The sequence below is a fragment of the Electrona antarctica genome, assembly GCF_951216825.1.
Source record: "Electrona antarctica genome assembly, chromosome: 22".
NCBI lineage: Eukaryota > Metazoa > Chordata > Actinopteri > Myctophiformes > Myctophidae > Electrona > Electrona antarctica.
In genome coordinates, this window is record NC_136805.1 from 15123328 (window position 1) to 15141904 (window position 18577).

At 45.5% G+C, this 18577-nt stretch overlaps 2 protein-coding genes across 4 annotated transcripts in view; both read right to left on the bottom strand.

Annotated features, from left to right (window-relative positions):
• LOC306915669 (protein tweety homolog 2-like) overlaps nt 1-18577 on the bottom strand; it is a 115760-nt gene that overhangs the window by 15050 nt on the left and 82133 nt on the right. For all 3 annotated transcript variants that reach the window (XM_079493167.1, XM_079493168.1, XM_079493169.1), the window contains one exon: nt 9079-9151. In XM_079493167.1, the coding sequence (XP_079349293.1) occupies nt 9079-9151 (73 nt within the window). The remainder of the gene's footprint in view (nt 1-9078; nt 9152-18577) is intronic.
• On the bottom strand, nt 12278-13495 carry LOC306915672 (NAD kinase-like; the record flags this gene model as incomplete). The annotated part of the gene is made up of 1 exon (XM_079493174.1): nt 12278-13495. Exon 1 carries the CDS (start codon nt 13391-13393, stop codon nt 12278-12280), a length of 1116 nt encoding a protein of 371 aa, XP_079349300.1. The 5' UTR covers nt 13394-13495.

Here is an 18577-nt window from a genome sequence, read left to right on the forward strand (position 1 = left end):
AGGAACATCCTAACCATTATTCCCTTTTGCACAATTATTTTACAGTCATTGTTTTTCACCTAGCAATTTGTATTTAGCTGTGAATCAATCACAACATACAACATGTTAGTCACTTAATTGTGAGCTGTAATTAAGTGACTAAGTTAGTTTGGCGGGCAGATTTGTTAATTATTATTCTTAAAAAAAAAGAAGATCAACAGTGTCGGTTGTGCCACCAGCAACAAGCAACTCCTGAATGGGGAATGGACGTGCCTGCGTATGTCATCTATGGAAAAAAACAACACCATTCTTGTGATACAGTAATTTGAATTAAGATGTTTTTAGATTTTGTGAAAACATTTTTATAGTGTCATTTATATTATATGTGTCTGAACATGTGCTATTAGTTTTACATTCTAAGAACCGTGACTCTTTTAATTTAATTTAAAATAAGCTGAACAACTGACCCATTGATGGGAACAATTTACCCTGACAACAGGGCAGTTCAATCCTGTCTTTTTATGTTTGAGATTGAATCAAACAAACACCACCAGCAGTTCGAAGACAGCTACAGTTATTAAGTTTACATTTTTGGCATAATTCAGCAAGTATTTTATTTAGTAATTGAGTAAAAGACAAAATGGAGCGCACAACCCACCCTGAAACGGTTGCCAAAGAAACTGCATTTTGTGCCAACTGCTGCCAATTCGCACTGATGTCAGGCCTGTCCAGTCCATTTAAGGGCACACTGCACTGTATTATGCACGCATTACTTTTGGCTGGCTTTTAAGCTTTAACTTGTATATCGGTGTGGTCTTGGGACCCCCTTGGGGTTCTTGAGAGGGTTCCAGGTCTACAACTCTGAGGGTGAACAAATTAACATTTTAGGCATTTAGCAGATGCTTAATCCAGAGCAATTCACAGTAAGAAAGGTAAACACGAGGTAATATCAATCAAATGCATAGAAATAGTATATGATCATATTGGTAAACCAATAACTTATCATCAGTCTAAACAGTATAATATAAAAAAAGATCAATAATCTGTTGAAACATGCCTTTGCATATTAAGCCTGCAAGGTCGTCAAGGCCAGGGCAAGTGCTGATACGGGCTAAGGTGGAGTCTGAAGAGGTGAGTCTTCATATTACGACGTTAGATTGAGAGTGACTCTGCAGTGGGGCGGCAGCATCTCAGTCAGGGGTAGAGTGGCTGGTAGAGCGGCCGGATGGGAACCGTGAAGTTCCCATTTCAATCCCGCGTCTCCCCCAGAGTTAGTGTCGAAGTGTCCTTGAGCAGGACACTGAACCCCTAATTGCTCCCGATGAGCAGATTGGTGCCCGCCATCGGTGTATGAATGGGTGAATGTAATGCACAATCTATGTAAAGCGCTTTGGATAAAAGGGGGGGGGGGGGGGGTTGAAACTGGCCTAGATAACATCCATTGTGTTGTTCAGTGTGGGTTTTTCATCCGAGCAGGACGTTCCTCTAGCTGTCACGTCGCCAGGCCGCCGTCCGGAGTTCAGTGCAGTGTGACACTTCCCAAGTAACACTAGGCCTTGTGGTTTCTCATGCAGTGTGTGACCAACACAGAGGAGGACAACGTTGGGCAGCTAGGAAGAAGCTCCAATGCTTTTGTCCTTCACTAGACTTTTAAAAAAGACGTTAAGTGACTGAAGGAGCCAGACAGATGTGACCCACTTCTGTTTGAGCAGCGCCACCGTTGTTAAGATGCAAGCAAGTCACACCTTGAGGGAGTGTGCGTGTGTGTGTGTGTGTGTGTGTGTGTGTGTGTGTGTGTGTGTGTGTGTGTGTGTGTGTGTGTGTGTGTGTGTGTGTGTGTGTGTCCTTGTGTGTGTGCACGTTTGCTTGTTGCACGTTTGTGTGTGTCCTTGGCTGCCTCAGTGTGTACTGTAGCGTCCAATCGTGTGTGTGTGTGTGTGTGTGTGTGTGTGTGTGTGTGTGTGTGTGTGTGTGTGTGTGTACCTGCGTCAGCTTAGCGCCTCATGGGCACATAATGAATGAATGCATAATGAATGTGTCCTTTCTTTCACAGAAACCCTTAATTACAGACAGGGAGCAGAGAGAAGAGTCTGCTCCACTCTACAGTCATTCTTCTTCCCCCTAGCCTGTTGGGTTATTTACAAACTTCCAGAAAGGACCCGATGACCCGCCCAGAGCTCACAACTTGCCATGGAACTAGGCTAGCCTTTTATGCCGTTTGCTTGGCTCATTATGCACTGTATAGCTTCCACAGGAGGCTGAAGCCATAATTTATACTGTATACTCTGTACAGTACAGTAATTTATACTGTACTCTGTAGTACAGTGCAGTGTCGCTTGGCAAAAACAACCGATCTGTCACGTCATATATTGTGACACGTTGTTAGCTTATGTTGTAGATCACTTACAGTACGCTTTGCTTTGTTGTACTATACGAACAGAAATCATAGCTGATCTGCAAGCTCACAACGGGCCACGATGCGACCCGTGGCGAGTTCGTGCTGCTTTCACTAGTTTAGAAACCAAGAAAGCATCCGTGTCATTTTATGTAACCACTTTAACCATTATTTTATACTTTGCCTATTCAAAAACAGTAGCTATTCAGTATTGTAGTTTTGCTATTTTTGAAAAATAGTGAACATCTTTAATTTGCTTCAGGAGGGTCCCTGGAACATAATATTTTGAGATGCGAGTTCAGCTGCAGGCGAAATAATTTAAGCATTCATGTAATACACTTTGGTATTAGGAGGAGAGACCTTGAAAATCAATGTCAATTATTATTGTTAGTCCGATTTATTGATGTAAAACATTTTGTCTAGAGCCGAGTGGCAAATGGATGTGGCCATGATGAGTGATGTGGCTTTGAAAAGCATCGCTCTATAGAGAAAGGAATACCAACAATGAATTGATGAGCAGGCTGAAGGGAAGGAGAGGACAGTTCATCTCTGCTTAGAAAAGCACAAAAGATAGTTCTCACTGAAGAGAACAAAAAGGTCCAGAAACTTTTTTCCAAGTAGTGAAAGTAGTGGATCTGTGTCCATGAGTGAGTGGGCAGGTTTCCCTAGATCTGTGTCCATGAGTGAGTGGGCAGGTTTCCCTGGGCTTTGCTGTCATTATGCATTTTATAAAGTGTCCCTCGTGCATGAAAATCCACTTGCAACTTGGGGGAAATATATATTCATTTGGGTTTTGTATACAGTACTGTACATGCACTCAAACACACACACACACACACACACACACACACACACACACACACACACACACACACACACACACACACACACACACACACACACACACACACACACACACACACACACACACACACACACACACACACACACACACACACACACACACACAGTACAGTACAGTACAGTACAGTACAGTACAGTACACATGCAGTGTTCTCTGCATGCTGTGTGGCCAGCTGTTTCATATGCATGCATGAGGAGCCATTATGGAGCCATGTGAGACTGTGGCAGCGTCGCGCCGACAGGCCGGATCACCAGCGACCGCTGGAGGTTTGGCCCCAGCCAGCCCCTAAAATAAACCTCAACACAAGGCACACAAATATGTATAATTGAATCCAGCTGCAAGCTGTGACAACATGTTCCATTTCATGTTCAAACTCCACATCGGTCAAAATGGATCAATGTTTTGAGGACATTTAACCCTTGGGTCCATTACTTTTGGGCTTTTCTAATTGGGCTTTTTTATAATTTAGCTATTGAAAAATAGCAGATCTACAAGCTCATAGTGCGCCACCGAGTGACGCGCTATGAGCTTGTAGGTCTGCTATTTTTGAAAAATCGTGAAAATATTTATTTCAGAAAACTGGAGGATTTAGAAGGATTTTTTAAAATGTTGAGGTCAGGCCTAAATGGGTCAAATGATAAGGGACAATATCGGTGGCACCCAACTGTAGGAGCAGTGAGCAGCCATTACGGCACTTGGGGATCAGTTAGGGGTTAAGGGCCCTGTTCTCGTCAGTGCCTTACCCCTGGGCCCTTATACCTAAACTTCTTTGCCGTTTTTACTTAGAAAAAAAAACGTTTTAAAATTGCTCAACTAGCCGATCTACATCGACACGTTGTGCAGATCCACAAGCTCGAAATGTGGCTTGAAACGCTGCACGAAGCCACGTGTCTTGAGCTTGGAGATCTGCTACTTGAATCCTGAAAAGTATACAGTTTTGGCCTATATCTACATCAACACATTGTGAGCTTGTAGGTCTTGCTCAGGGACACTTTGACACATCGCTGAATAATCAAACCAGGCATGGCTCTCTAACCACTCCTAGTGATTTGGGAAGTATAGGTGGACAATAATGTACTGTATGCACCTGGAAATTGGTTATTTAATGTGACAAAGCTGCAACCATTCATGATTATTTTAGGTGTATTTCTTTTTTATGCTGTGTTCCCTATGTAATGTTATGTAAATGTATTCCACTGTTTGACTGTCTGTTTTTCCGTTTTGTGTTTCTTGTGAGGACTGCGGATGAAAATGAGCAACTGTGCTATATATCCGGTGTATTTACGTCCATGTGACGTCCATTAATATGCATTGTATGTGGAACGCCCTACCAACAGTCATTAAGACATGCAAATCCCTTGACTCCTTCAAAACCGCTCTCAAAGGGCACCTACGGATGGCTGCAATTCGAAACTGGCCCCCGTAAAATCTGAATCCCCCCCACCGCCCCCCCCTTTTTCCCCTCACTGTATATGTTTCTTTTCCCTTTTTACCTCCATTATGATGAATTCCTGTACTGTTCTTTGTCTGTATAAAAGTGTCTATTTGTACGTCTCTAAATGTTTTGATGAATTGAACATGGTGGACCCTGTTGTAAACAAGTGTAATGCTTAATTGGGTCGTCCACTCACAGTTAACAGCCTTTGTATTGAGTTTGTGCTTGAAATGTACTGTAATTCTGCAAAATTCTGCAAAATCAATCAATTGTCCTGTCCAAATAAACAAATAAAGAGCTACAAGCAGCTACTGTACATGTTGCTTGGCCTGCAACATTGTTATACACTAAGTATCCACAAATAGCTACTGTATATACTGTAGGCCTTTCGAAGGTAGTAATGGCAATATTATTTCTGCAAATGACTTGCAAACGCAAACGCTCAAGTCCTTATAGTTGTTGTGAAGAAAAGTAAACAGTAACAGTTCTGGAACATACAGTATGAGGTTTTTCCACCCCGCCATGAGACAATACAGCAGGAAACCAAAGGAAAGCAAACGGTTGTCACAGAACATTGCTTCTTGCCGTGTCCAGCTCTGCTGTTCTGTTCTTTACCTGCAGGCTTATGCTTATTGACTGCGTTCTACAGTTTAGCATCTTCTACAGCCTGCAGGGTTGAAGCCAGATCAAGCCCAATTAATGCAACAACAAAGCCGTGAGAAAACAGTACAGGCCCCGAGGCATGCAACAGCACACAACTCATCCATTCTAAATACAACGCTTCCACCTTGCAACAGCACACAACTCATCCATTCTAAATACAATGTTTCCACCTTGCAACAGCACACAACTCATCCATTCTAAATACAACGCTTCCACCTTGCAACAGCACACAACTCATCCATTCTAAATACAATGTTTCCACCTTGCAACAGCACACAACTCATCCATTCTAAATACAATGTTTCCACCTTGCAACAGCACACAACTCATCCATTCTAAATACAATGTTTCCACCTTGCAACAGCACACAACTCATCCATTCTAAATACAACGCTTCCACCTTGCAACAGCACACAACTCATCCATTCTAAATACAACGCTTCCACCATGCAACAGCACACAACTCATCCATTCTAAATACAACGCTTCCACCTTGCAACAGCACACAACTCATCCATTCTAAATACAATGTTTCCACCTTGCAACAGCACACAACTCATCCATTCTAAATACAATGTTTCCACCTTGCAACAGCACACAACTCATCCATTCTAAATACAATGTTTCCACCATGCAACAGCACACAACTCATCCATTCTAAATACAACGCTTCCACCTTGCAACAGCACACAACTCATCCATTCTAAATACAACGCTTCCACCTTGCAACAGCACACAACTCATCCATTCTAAATACAACGCTTCCACCTTGCAACAGCACACAACTCATCCATTCTAAATACAATGCTTCCCCCATGCAACAGCACACAACTCATCCATTCTAAATACAACGCTTCCACCTTGCAACAGCACACAACTCATCCATTCTAAATACAATGTTTCCACCTTGCCTTGCCGGGTCTATTTTTAGACACACCGTGTGGGCTTCACATTTTGATATTTTTCCTTTGCTCTTTTGCTCTGATTGGGGCCATGATGACAAAGCTAAAAGCAAGCTAATGTACCCATATTGTACAAAACTGTGTGTGCGCGTGCGTGCGTGCGTGCGTGCGTGCGTGCGTGCGTGCGTGGCGTGCGTGGCGTGCGTGCGTGCGTGCGTGCGTGGCGTGCGTGGCGTGCGTGGCGTGCGTGCGATATGTCGTTTCCGTCTGGCACATGTTTTCTCGTAAATTAATGGCCTACTTCATCATAAATGGTAAATGGCAAATGGTGCATTTATATAGTGCCTTTATCCAAGGCGCTTTACACAGATTGTGCATTACATTCACACGCACATTTACACACCGATGCCGGGTGAAACCATGTAAGGCACCAAACTGCACATCGGGAGCAATTAGGGGTTCAGTGTCAGTGTCACACAAAAGCATCAAATATAGCCGACCGGCAAGCTCACAAGGCATCACATCGTGACATATTTTGAGCTTGTAGATCTGCTATTTGTGAAATTTTGTAATTAAAATCCTAAAAAGTTACAGTTTTGGACACAGCATGTCAGATTTCCAACAGACAGCAAGACAAGGTTGACTTGCTGTATTTGTACAGTCAGCAACTATACATTCTGAATCATATACTGTATGATAAGATTTTTCTGCAGCTGGGTTTGTCTATAGGGATAAGACCTTCATTACAGCTGCTGGGATAGGATTTCAAAGCCTCAGCATGGGGGGGTGGGGGGTGGGGGGGGGGTGTCTAAAATACTCATACAACACTGGTATATTTCCAGACATACAAAACAAAATAGCCCAAAATATATCGTTGTGATGTGAGAGAAACTATCTTTTGTTCCATTTTTCTTTCATATATTTTGAAATCATACAACATGATCATACATCATCTCATTCCGGCCAATCACAATTTGCGTCCTCACTTTTGTCTTCAATGTTTGTGTTTACACAAACATTCAAAGCTGGACATAGGAGGGGCTAGCGCCCCTCAAAAATATATACATTTCTACAGTATAAGGCTATCACTCCACAAGCCTAAACTCCTTCAGTAATGCTACCGTGACGGGATTTCAAAGCTTCAATAGGATTCCTGGAGCCATAATCCTCAACGGTCAATAATTGCGTTGTGTAACCATGACAACAAGGTGTGGATGTGGGGGGTTTTGATCAAAGTGTGCGTCTATATTTAGCAGACGGACACGGACCCCATGCTGATCAGAAATCTGGAGCTGTGGGCTGCGATGGAGCCGATGCAATCTGAAGACGGCTGCTACGTTTAAAAGCTTAACACTCTAGTCTACAAACTCGCAAAAGGTTTTATTTTAAAAAAAGTTAAAAAGTTAAAAAGTTAAAGATCTATCATCTACAGTATAAAGGATATGTGCAATTGCGCATGCATACAGTGAGTGGCAAATCGAGTGGCACAATGAGTGGCATGTGGATGTATGGACTCATTGGACTGTCAAGGTCAGAAAGTAGTTTTTTGCCACTCAGTAGACGTTCCCACATAACTTCCGGGTATGATGATGATGTCACTCGCATACCCTCAATTCTATATTCTCATTACTAAAGAGTAGACAGGGGACAGGGGTCTCCCCGGCCGTCTCTCCAGCTCATTAAAATTGCTAATTTCATCCAATCAGACATTTATCAGCTCAATTATTTATAGTGTTCCATTTTCAATTTTTAACACTTCCAGTTTCACATACTGTATGACGTGTTTATCCAGTACCCTGTATGAGTTCTCTCTCCTGGTGGGATCAGACTTGAAAATACATTTCTGTTTACTAAAGAGCTGGAGAGACAGGGAGAAACACTCTATACAGCAATGATTGCCATCTATCTTATAGAGCTATTTAACACTTAATTTAAGAAACCTTACTGCACCTCTAAGATATGTGTCATGGTACTTATCGAGACACTGCAGGGCATGAATGCTGAAGCACTTAAGTAAACATCAGCGAGCCCATCTCATCTCAGTGCCACTAGAGCATCGATCTTTCTGACGGAAACTGAACCGGTCCTGCAGTGCAGCTGGAATGTTATGGGAATCGCATGTTTATGCATGTCCACATAGCCTATAGGAGAGCATACAAGGACACATATATTAAAGGTACAGTTAGGGTTACATTCACAAACTCCTGGCTATGTCTTCATGATACAAAAAGCATATCACTCAGTACTATATGGGTATAAGTAACAGCGTCTATGCTATATGTGGATTGTGTGATATTCCGTGTTCTTTGCAATGAGTTCCACGCACACACCGCGCGTGCACACACACACACGTGCGCGCACAGAACCAACTGGACTCATATCTGGAACTCATCCAAGGACCCCACTTTGAGAACCACACGCATGCACGCACAGCTGTATAAGTACGATACCCCCTCCACTCTCCAGCGAGACTTTCTATACCAGCGAGACTTTATATAGTGTGTAGTGTGTGAGCGCTAGAGACCCCCCTCAAAAATAAATGAATCATGGTCATTGGGGTGTGTTGGAGATCGATCTGCAGAGCTGCATGGCAGCAGGTCAGTCAATCAGTCAGTCACACTGGTACAGTATGGGTGGTCTGGATGGAGGGGTTAGGGGGTGGCGGGGAGACAGGGACGGAGAGAGGGACAGGGTGAGTGGACGGTGGCGGGGGGACAGGGTGAGGGGACGGTGGCGGGGGGACAGGGACAGAGAGAGGGACAGGGTGAGGGGACGGTGGCGGGGGGACAAGGACAGAGAGAGGAACAGGGTGAGGGGACGGTGGCATGCAGTGACTCACCACAGCGGTGGCCAGGTCGGCTCCCAGCGAGGCCCAGCTGAGGACCAGCGTCAGCACCCCAAACACCATCATTCTGCAGGGAGAGATGCACACATAGATGTTACCGTTTGTTTTCAACCACTCAGCTTAAACCCTATATAGTTAGTGCAGTGGTTATCACATTTCGGGGGGCGCTAGCCCCGCCAACGTCTGGCTTTGGAAATTGCATCATAATATGGCAGCCTAGTCTATGGACTTGTGTTTTGTTTGTATCACTTTGAACAAACGGAGCAGCAGCCAAGTCAATAGACTTTTAATGTGTGCCCCTCACTTCACACGAATGTGATTTATTTTTTTATTTTTTTCAAGGACCCCCATAACTCTCAAGAGTTACACACCTGTAAGGGTCCATTGGGAACACCCTGAGCATCCTTGGACTCCACTTTGAGAACCACTGACTTAGTGTGTGTGTGTGTGTGTGTGTGTGTGTGTGTGTGTGTGTGTGTGTGTGTGTGTGTGTGTGTGTGTGTGTGTGTGTGTGTGTGTGTGCATGCATACGCGCGTGTGTGTGTATTGTTTTACATGCTAAGCCTACATGGATGCAAGCAGATCAATAGCCATTAAGCAGATGAAAGCAGATCAACATTGGTTTGGTTAAACAATCCCCTGGAAATCCAATCCCATCCTGTTGATTAGGGCCAGACATACATTGTGTGCTGGTGGTCTTATCCTCCTAGCAATTAGCAGGCGTGTATAGGATGCATTGGCCACAGAGGGAATCCGGTGATCCTGTTTATTGATGCCTGCATCGTTTGAACCCATCAACCGGTGCTGTGCTCCAACGTATAGTGTCAGATGCGTTTTCAGCCTAGCTGAAACAATGGTAAACATGAGCCTCTCATGGTCATGGTAGTGATTTAAATAAAGTCAAGGTGTAAATGACCAGGTTGTCCGACAAAACCAGGAGGAGTCAAATGTGGCATAGATGAGCAGTACGTGCTCCTGTCCAAAAGTTGAGCTTATGTCTGCTTAAAAGCACCCAGGGCGCTCTGCAAAAAAGGTGAAAGGTGCAGCTAAAAAGAACTGTCCTTTGAAGCTGCATTGCGCAATATTTTAGCTTTTTCACAAAGCCTGAAAATAATATGCTGAATGAAGGCTTCTTTGAAACTTAATAACACTGCAATTGGTGCATGCCCCAGCCATCTTAGGTGCGTCTTGACGACCGATACTTAAATAGCCAGATGTTACAGATCACATTTATTTGCACTCAAATCCTCTATATTTAATAAAAACGAACACGAGTTGACTCTGTACTTGATATGCACTTTCCCCCCAATACACCAAATCTCTTTGCGGAAAATAGCAGATCTACAAGTTTGAATATTGGCTATTTTCTGCAAATGTCCCCCAAATAGGGATGCTAAGGTTCAAGTGGTTGTCCTCACGGTGACTCCGGCTCCGTCTTCTCTGTCTGTCTGACCTGGTTGCTTGTTAGCTCAGCTGATGTTGAGCAGAGTTAAGGCTTGACAAAGAGCACAATGCCTTCCAGATTCCTCAGCCTGATTAAAGTCAACGTTAGGGCCAGATGCAGGGTTGGGGTGGGCTGGGGAGGGCGCTCTGTATTCTGTCACAGTAATGTGGTCTAAATGACTAGCGCTGGATGTTCCTGTGAGTGTGTCAATGACAATTATTGTCTCCCTTGGCCCCTGGCAGCGTATGCTAGTGACAAAGTGTTTGCATTCTCGGTCTGCCTTGTGTGACTTTCAATTTGCCTCTACCTGTCTTGTGTCCGTCTGTCTGTTATTTTGTGTTTTGTGTTTGTGTGTATGTGAGAGGGCACCTGCAGTGAAGGTTAATTCATCACTGAACAGATCCACAGTGGCAATTAATTGAACCATTAGTAACTCTGCAACGGTCAATTTGGTTCCATTTTTAGTTCAAATGAATACTGAGGATTTTACAGGTACCCAGTGTTGAGGAAGTCTGTTTGTTCATGCCTTGTCAAGTCTGTGTCCAGGTCCATTCTTTCACTTTCAGAGTTCCATTTACAAAATGTACTCCGTTTGCATGCTGCCAGTAGGTCACAGAAGTACACAGAAGTACATGACGTCACCATCTTTTATTTTAATGCGCATCACATTTCAAGCTTGTGGATCTGCTACGTATGATGCTTTTCCGTGAAGCTCAAGTTTAGGCACTAATCTACGAAAAACACAAAAAGAGAGAATAGGAGATAAGAGGTTTCTGCCCGACAGCAACAACATAATCTAAAGGTCACCCGTCTTTTAAGACTGTGTGTTAGGAGTACAGCAGGGTGATAGTGCTGTCTTTTAGGACTGTGTGTTAGGAGTACAGCAGGGTGATAGTGCTGTCTTTTAGGACTGTGTGTTATACGTACAGCAGGGTGATAGTGCTGTCTTTTAGGACTGTGTGTTACGAGTACAGCAGGGTGATAGTGCTGTCGGATAGACTGTCCCATTTCTGCCACGGATTCTGTCCTGTTGCCAATAACCTCTAGCAAAACAGTGTGACCTACCACATGGGACCGGATTAGTTATTAAGTAGGAATGTAGAAATGCCGAAATCTCACGTCATCTATCTAAAAGTCACCACACCTCTGCGTGTCAGTCTGCCCAGGGCATAACTCGGAGAGAACCTACGGTTCTGAGAACTGAAAGACCATGAATGCTGTGCGGCCCGAGCTCGGGTCCGAGGAGGAGGCACCGATTCTAGGCTTCCCTGAGAGGCCAATCATACCATCAGCTCGACTGATTGGCCGGGGTTCCTGAAGGCCATTCAGACAAGCTGAACAAATTTAGCTTGACTGACTGGCAGGGCTTCACATGACGGTTGTGCAGGGCTTCGCAATGGCAATTGTGAATATGGTGTTACTGCCCCGGTGCTGGTAAAACTAACTAAAGTATGGCTGTGGTGGAGTTTTATCTTTGCAAAGTTGGGAAGGAAGTCAGGGAAGGGGTGGAAACACATCATTAGCAGCCAAGCTAAGTTAGCCGACTCCGTCGGGAGTGAAACACACATACTAAGGTTTCTTAATAGAGGGATGTTGTATTGTAAAGTTCAGTGAATCTTGCCTATAATGACCACGATAATCGCAAAACTGACAATATTCTATCTCTATTACGGTATCTTGGAGGAATGTCAGGAAAACACATCCATGAAATGTACGTGTGCACACACATGTTCAGTTATATTCAGTTATTCAGTTCTCTGTGCCTGAGGAATCCGAGATGAAGTCGGCCAGCGGGGCCTGTCTCTTGCGGGCGTTCCAGTGCAGACACTGGGCCAGGCTCTGGAACCAGTCGTGCACCACGTCGTGACAGCAGACGGACGGCAGCGGGTAGCGCGACGTGGTGATCTTCACGAAGTCCCCGCGCCGGATCTCCCGCCTGTTCCGGCCGTCGAACGACACCCAGGCCGTGCTCCGGGCGTCGGGCGACAGGGCGATCACGAGCTCCACGCCGGCGGGCACCACTATGGGCCGGAAGGAGAGCGAGTGCGGGCAGACGGGGGTGACCAGGATGGCCGGCACGTTGGGGTGGATCATGGAGGCGCCGGCCGCCGCCGCGTAGGCCGTGCTCCCCGTGGGCGTGGACACGATGACGCCGTCGCCCAGCACCGACGTGATGAGGTGTCCGTCCAGGTAGAGGTCCACGTTGGACAGGTAGGGCCACGGGCCGCGGTCCACCACCACCTCGTTCAACACCTGGAGCTGCAGGGCGGCCCCCGCGCCGGACTCCCCGTTCACGTTCCCATCACCTTCGCCGTGCTCCTCCTGTGATTGGCTCTCCAGGCTGCGCTCCTGCTGCCGCCCCCCCGTCCTCTTCAGACGCATGTCTTTCACCACCTTGACCTTGAGCCGGCTTCGCAGCGTGACGGCCGCGTCGCCCTCGAACACCTTGGCCACGTCCGTCCGGTACGACTCGAACTTGAACGGCGTCAGGAAGCCCAGCGACCCGAGGTTGAACGCCATGACGGGGGGCACGCTGGCCTGGAAGAGGGAGGAGGCGTAGAGCAGCGTGCCGTCGCCTCCCAGGCAGACGATGAGGTCGACGCGGTCCGAGATGTCGTCGTGGCCCTCGCGGAAGACGCACAGCCGGCCACGGACGGAGGCGAACGACGGGTCATTGGACAGTGTGGCGTCGTCCGCCACGCCCCTCTCCACGTACACCGTCAGTTGCTTCTCCTCCACCAGAAACCTGCAAAGCTCTTTGAAGGGCTCTGCCAGGCTGTCGTCTCGGACCTTCCGGATGACCAGCACGTTGGCCGGCGGCTCGCTCCACGTGAGCCTGTGGCTGGCCGGGTCTTGGACGTGCATGACCGACGTCGGGTTGGGGAGGATGCAGGCCTTGGGTCCGAAGTGAGTGGCTGGATACGGCCCGTGCAGGAAGTGGGCTCTCTGTTTAGGAGGGCTCTCCTCCGCCGTCACGGTGGGCGAAGGAGAAAAATCTGAGTGCTTGTGTTGTTGATCTGGAGACCTTGGTGACTCCGTCTCCCCGAGTGGCGGCTGTTCGTGATGGTCCGGCAGCCGCTGTGAGCGCTCTCTGCTCGGTGACGTGGTGGACGCTGGCCAGACCCGGGGCTTGGCCGCCTCGGACAGCTCCTGCCCTGCGAGGCCGGGAGGCGACATGGCGGCCGGAGAACACGACCTCAAACTGTGATCCGACTCATCCATTACAATTTTTTGTTTGCTGTGTTTGCTTAAGTTAAATGTTCTCAAAAATAATTTTACTTGATTTGAAGAGTTCACATTTTTTAACAAAATATTAAGACAAAACATTGGTAAAATGGTGCTCTAGGACTCTCCAAGATTGGGATTGGCATCAGACCCAAACATCCAGCATTGATCAGTTCTATTAGAGAAATCCATGGGATGAGTGAGTGGACACTGCATCTGCACCAGGCCGGGTTGTCCAGTCTGTGAGGTCAGTCATCTATGACGTATCTATGACATATGATACCATATATGGACAACGTTTAAGCCCGATTCAACCGCCAGTGACTTCCTTTATAAAATACATTTTAAAAATTATAAAAAAATCACACTTGTGTGAAGTGAGGTGCACCTGGTGGGTACTGTTTGTTCAAAGTGCTCCAAACAAACATTAAAAGTCCATAGACTTGGCTGTCACTCTAGTTTTGTTCAAAGTGCTCTAACCAAACATTACCAGGCAAAAAGCCAGACATTCCAAAAATATGGAGGTACTTCCCATCCTAGGCCTACTGGCAGCGTGCACTAAAGATCGAACAGACAGACAGACAGACAGACAGACAGACAGACAGACAGACAGACAGACAGACAGACAGACAGACAGACAGACAGACAGACGGGTGGAAATGAAAAGGCTGAAACACCTGATGCTCATAACGTTGTGGTCGATAACAGCGTACGTACAATACATGCACATCTTATATTACAGTATTATGTTTGTTTATTGTTTATAAATACACACTAGGTGGTCCACGGCACATCATGTGTGTTTATGTGGTTGTGTGTTTGTTTATGTGGTTTATCAGTTTCTGGGAAGAGGGGTTTCTTTACCAAAATAGAGCTTATTAGGCAATGTCTGGGGGGTGGGGGGGGGGGGGGGGGGGGCTACTTCAGAGTGCTTTAGTGCTTCATGAAAAGACACATATTTATTTGCATTTTGAAGAGCTGGCACAGTCCTTTCAGAAAAGAAGTAATATAATAAAATAAATATATCATAATAACATTTGCAAGCTATTAAAACGTCGGTAAGGAGATCATAAATGTGTCAACGTGGGTTAACTCGTTAATGTTATTGCTAATTGTCCTGTGGGTGAGAGTCCACCACACACAGAGAGAAACTATTATTTAAGCCCATGTCAGATTGGTACACACACACACACACACACCAGCAGTTAGCACATACACCAACCCACACACACACACCAGCAGTTAGCACATACACTAACCCACACACACACCAGCAGTTAGCACATACACTAACACACACACACACACACCAGCAGTTAGCACATACACCAACCCACACACACACCAGCAGTTAGCACATACACCAACCCACACACACACCAGCAGTTAGCACATACACCAACCCACACACACACACCAGCAGTTAGCACATACACCAACCCACACACACACCAGCAGTTAGCACATACACCAACCCACACACCAGCAGTTAGCACATACACCAACCCACACACACACACCAGCAGTTAGCACATACACCAACCCACACACACCAGCAGTTAGCACATACACCAACCCACACACACACCAGCAGTTAGCACATACACTAACACACTCACAGACAGATTGGTACACACACACCAGCAGTTAGCACATACACCAACCCACTCACACACCAGCAGTTAGCACATACACCAACCCACTCACACCAGCAGTTAGCACATACACTAACCCACTCACACCAGCAGTTAGCACATACACCAACCCACTCACACACCAACCCACACACACACCAGCAGTTAGCACATACACTAACACACTCACAGACAGATTGGTACACACACACCAGCAGTTAGCACATACACCAACCCACTCACACCAGCAGTTAGCACATACACTAACCCACACACACCAGCAGTTAGCACACATACACCAACCCACTCACACCAGCAGTTAGCACATACACCAACCCACTCACACCAGCAGTTAGCACATACACCAACCCACTCACACCAGCAGTTAGCACACATACATCAACCAACTCACACCAGCAGTTAGCACATACACTAACCCACTCACACCAGCAGTTAGCACATACACCAACCCACACACACCAGCAGTTAGCACATACACCAACCCACACACACACACCAGCAGTTAGCACATACACTAACCCACACACACCAGCAGTTAGCACATACACCAACCCACACACACACACACACACCAGCAGTTAGCACATACACTAACCCACACACACACACCAGCAGTTAGCACATACACCAACCCACACACACCAGCAGTTAGCACATACACCAACCCACACACACACACACACCAACCCACACACACACACCAGCAGTTAGCACATACACCAACCCACACACACCAGCAGTTAGCACATACACTAACACACTCACAGACAGATTGGTACACACACACCAGCAGTTAGCACATACACCAACCCACACACACACACCAGCAGTTAGCACATACACTAACCCACACACACCAGCAGTTAGCACATACACTAACCCACACACACCAGCAGTTAGCACATACACTAACCCACACACACCAGCAGTTAGCACATACACTAACCCACACACACCAGCAGTTAGCACATACACCAACCCACTCACAGACAGAGCACTCATTGAGAGCAAGCAATACACAACAAACACAGTGGTGGAAAAAGTACTCACATTTTATACTTGTAAAAGTATCAATACTGCAATATTGAAATACTCTGTTACAAGTAAAAGTCGGGAATTCAAAATGTACTTGAGTAAAGGTATTGGCTTCAAAATGTACTGAAAGTACCAAGAGTAAAAGTAGTCATTGTGCAGTCCCATTTCAAGATTTAAAAATGTATAATAGGCTAATCTTTTAATTTCCCGATGTCTTAGTTCACAATGTGTCACGATGCAAAGCATGGTGAGCTTGTAGATCTGCTATTTTCAAATGGTGAAATGTATAGCCTATAAGGCTGAAGTGGTTAATGTACTGTATGTTTTGTAATAGTAGTAAAAGTACAATATTTGATCCGAAATGTAGTGGAGTAGAAGTAAACGTATTGGAAATTGAAGTAGTGTACAAATTAGGCTTGGGCAATATACCGATATTACCGTTTACCGCGATATTTTAAATCAATACCGGTAATATCGCAGAGTATATAAATAATACCGAATACCGGAAATATCGCGGAGTATATAAAACACCACTCAATAATACCGAATACCGTCATAATACTAATATCGTAATTTTACCGTCATGTAAATATGAGAGGGGAGGGGAGGGGAGGGGAAATTTTGACTGGAGAGGAGAGGAGAGGGGAGGGGAGGGGAGTGGAGGGGAGGGGACATTTTGACTGGAGAGGAGAGGAGAGGAGAGGGGAAATCAGCCCGTCAGTGTGATATATTAATGTTTTATTAATAAAACCGATAATACCGATTATCGCGGTATTATTCACGTTATCAATATCGATATCAAAAAATCAATATCGCCCAAGCCTAGTACAAATACCGTAGGAGTTCAGAGTCTGCTCAAGGACACTTCGACACTAACTCTGGGGCAGCCAAGGATCGAACTGGGAACCTCGCGGTTCCCATCCGGCTGCTCTACCGGCCACTCCATACGGTACCCCTGAGCCACTGCCGGCCCACGGGCTCTGATGCATGACAGCGAGACCAGGGTTCGATTCCCTGGCCTGTCGGACTATTGCTGCATGTCACTTCCAGACTCTTTCTCCATGTTTCCTGTCTCTCTACTCACTCACTGTGGCCCATCAATAAACACAAGAAAAGCCTGAAAAAATTACTTGAGACTCAAAAGGACCAACTTTCAATTAAAGAAAATGTTATGTAGAAGGCATGTGATTGCTGTTTTGTTGTTTCGTACTTTCCCTCTAAGCTTCAGTGGTCCCTTGGGCCCAAGCGTTTATACTTTAATCCCTATCCGAGTGGATCAGATTTGGATTTTGGTGTTAAGGATATTATTTGTTTAATCACACTTTTATGACCACAGATTGGATATCAAAGTCAACCCAACAAGGCTGACTAGTTTGGTGTTGAAAATCTAAATATGGTCCACTCGTGATTAAAACATTTTGAACTCTTGGACTCTTATCTGGGGGATTTATTGAGCGAGCACAAAGCAGTTAAGTCTGCAGGCAGGTCAGCTGTCCAATGTGTCATAGCTCCATGCCGCTTGGATGCACAGAAGACCAACCAACCAGTGTGTGAACCCATAACATTTCACTGATAACTGGCCACCAGCTTTATCAAAGACACGCTGACCCCCTATGAACCTGGGCGCTGCCTTAGATACACCCAGGCTTTGGAATGCCCTGCCCGGAGATGTGGGGCTAGCGAAATCAGCATCTTCTTTTAACCCATTTTGGGCGGGAACCCCTTTTGGTGTTTTAAACATTATGTTATAATTTAGCTATTGAAAAATAGCAGACCTACAAGCTCGTAGCGCGCCACTCGGTGGCACGCTATGAGCTTGTAGGTCTGCTATTTTTGAAAAATCTTAAAAATGTGGCGCAAATCTTTGAATATATATTCTTTCAAAGTGAATGTTTTTAACTCAGGTCTATCACTTCTGAAAATCTACTTTTTATGTTAAGGCCTTTTCTTGGTGGTTTAGCCTTTTATCACATTCTGTGCTATTACTTGGTTTTAATATTATTTTCTTCTCCGTTACTTTCATTTTAATTATGTTACCCATTGACTTCCTGTGCCGTTCTAACTCGTATGGTTATTATAATGCTGCTCTTTTATCTTGTTCTGTAACCTTGTTTGGAAATAATGCCATACAAAT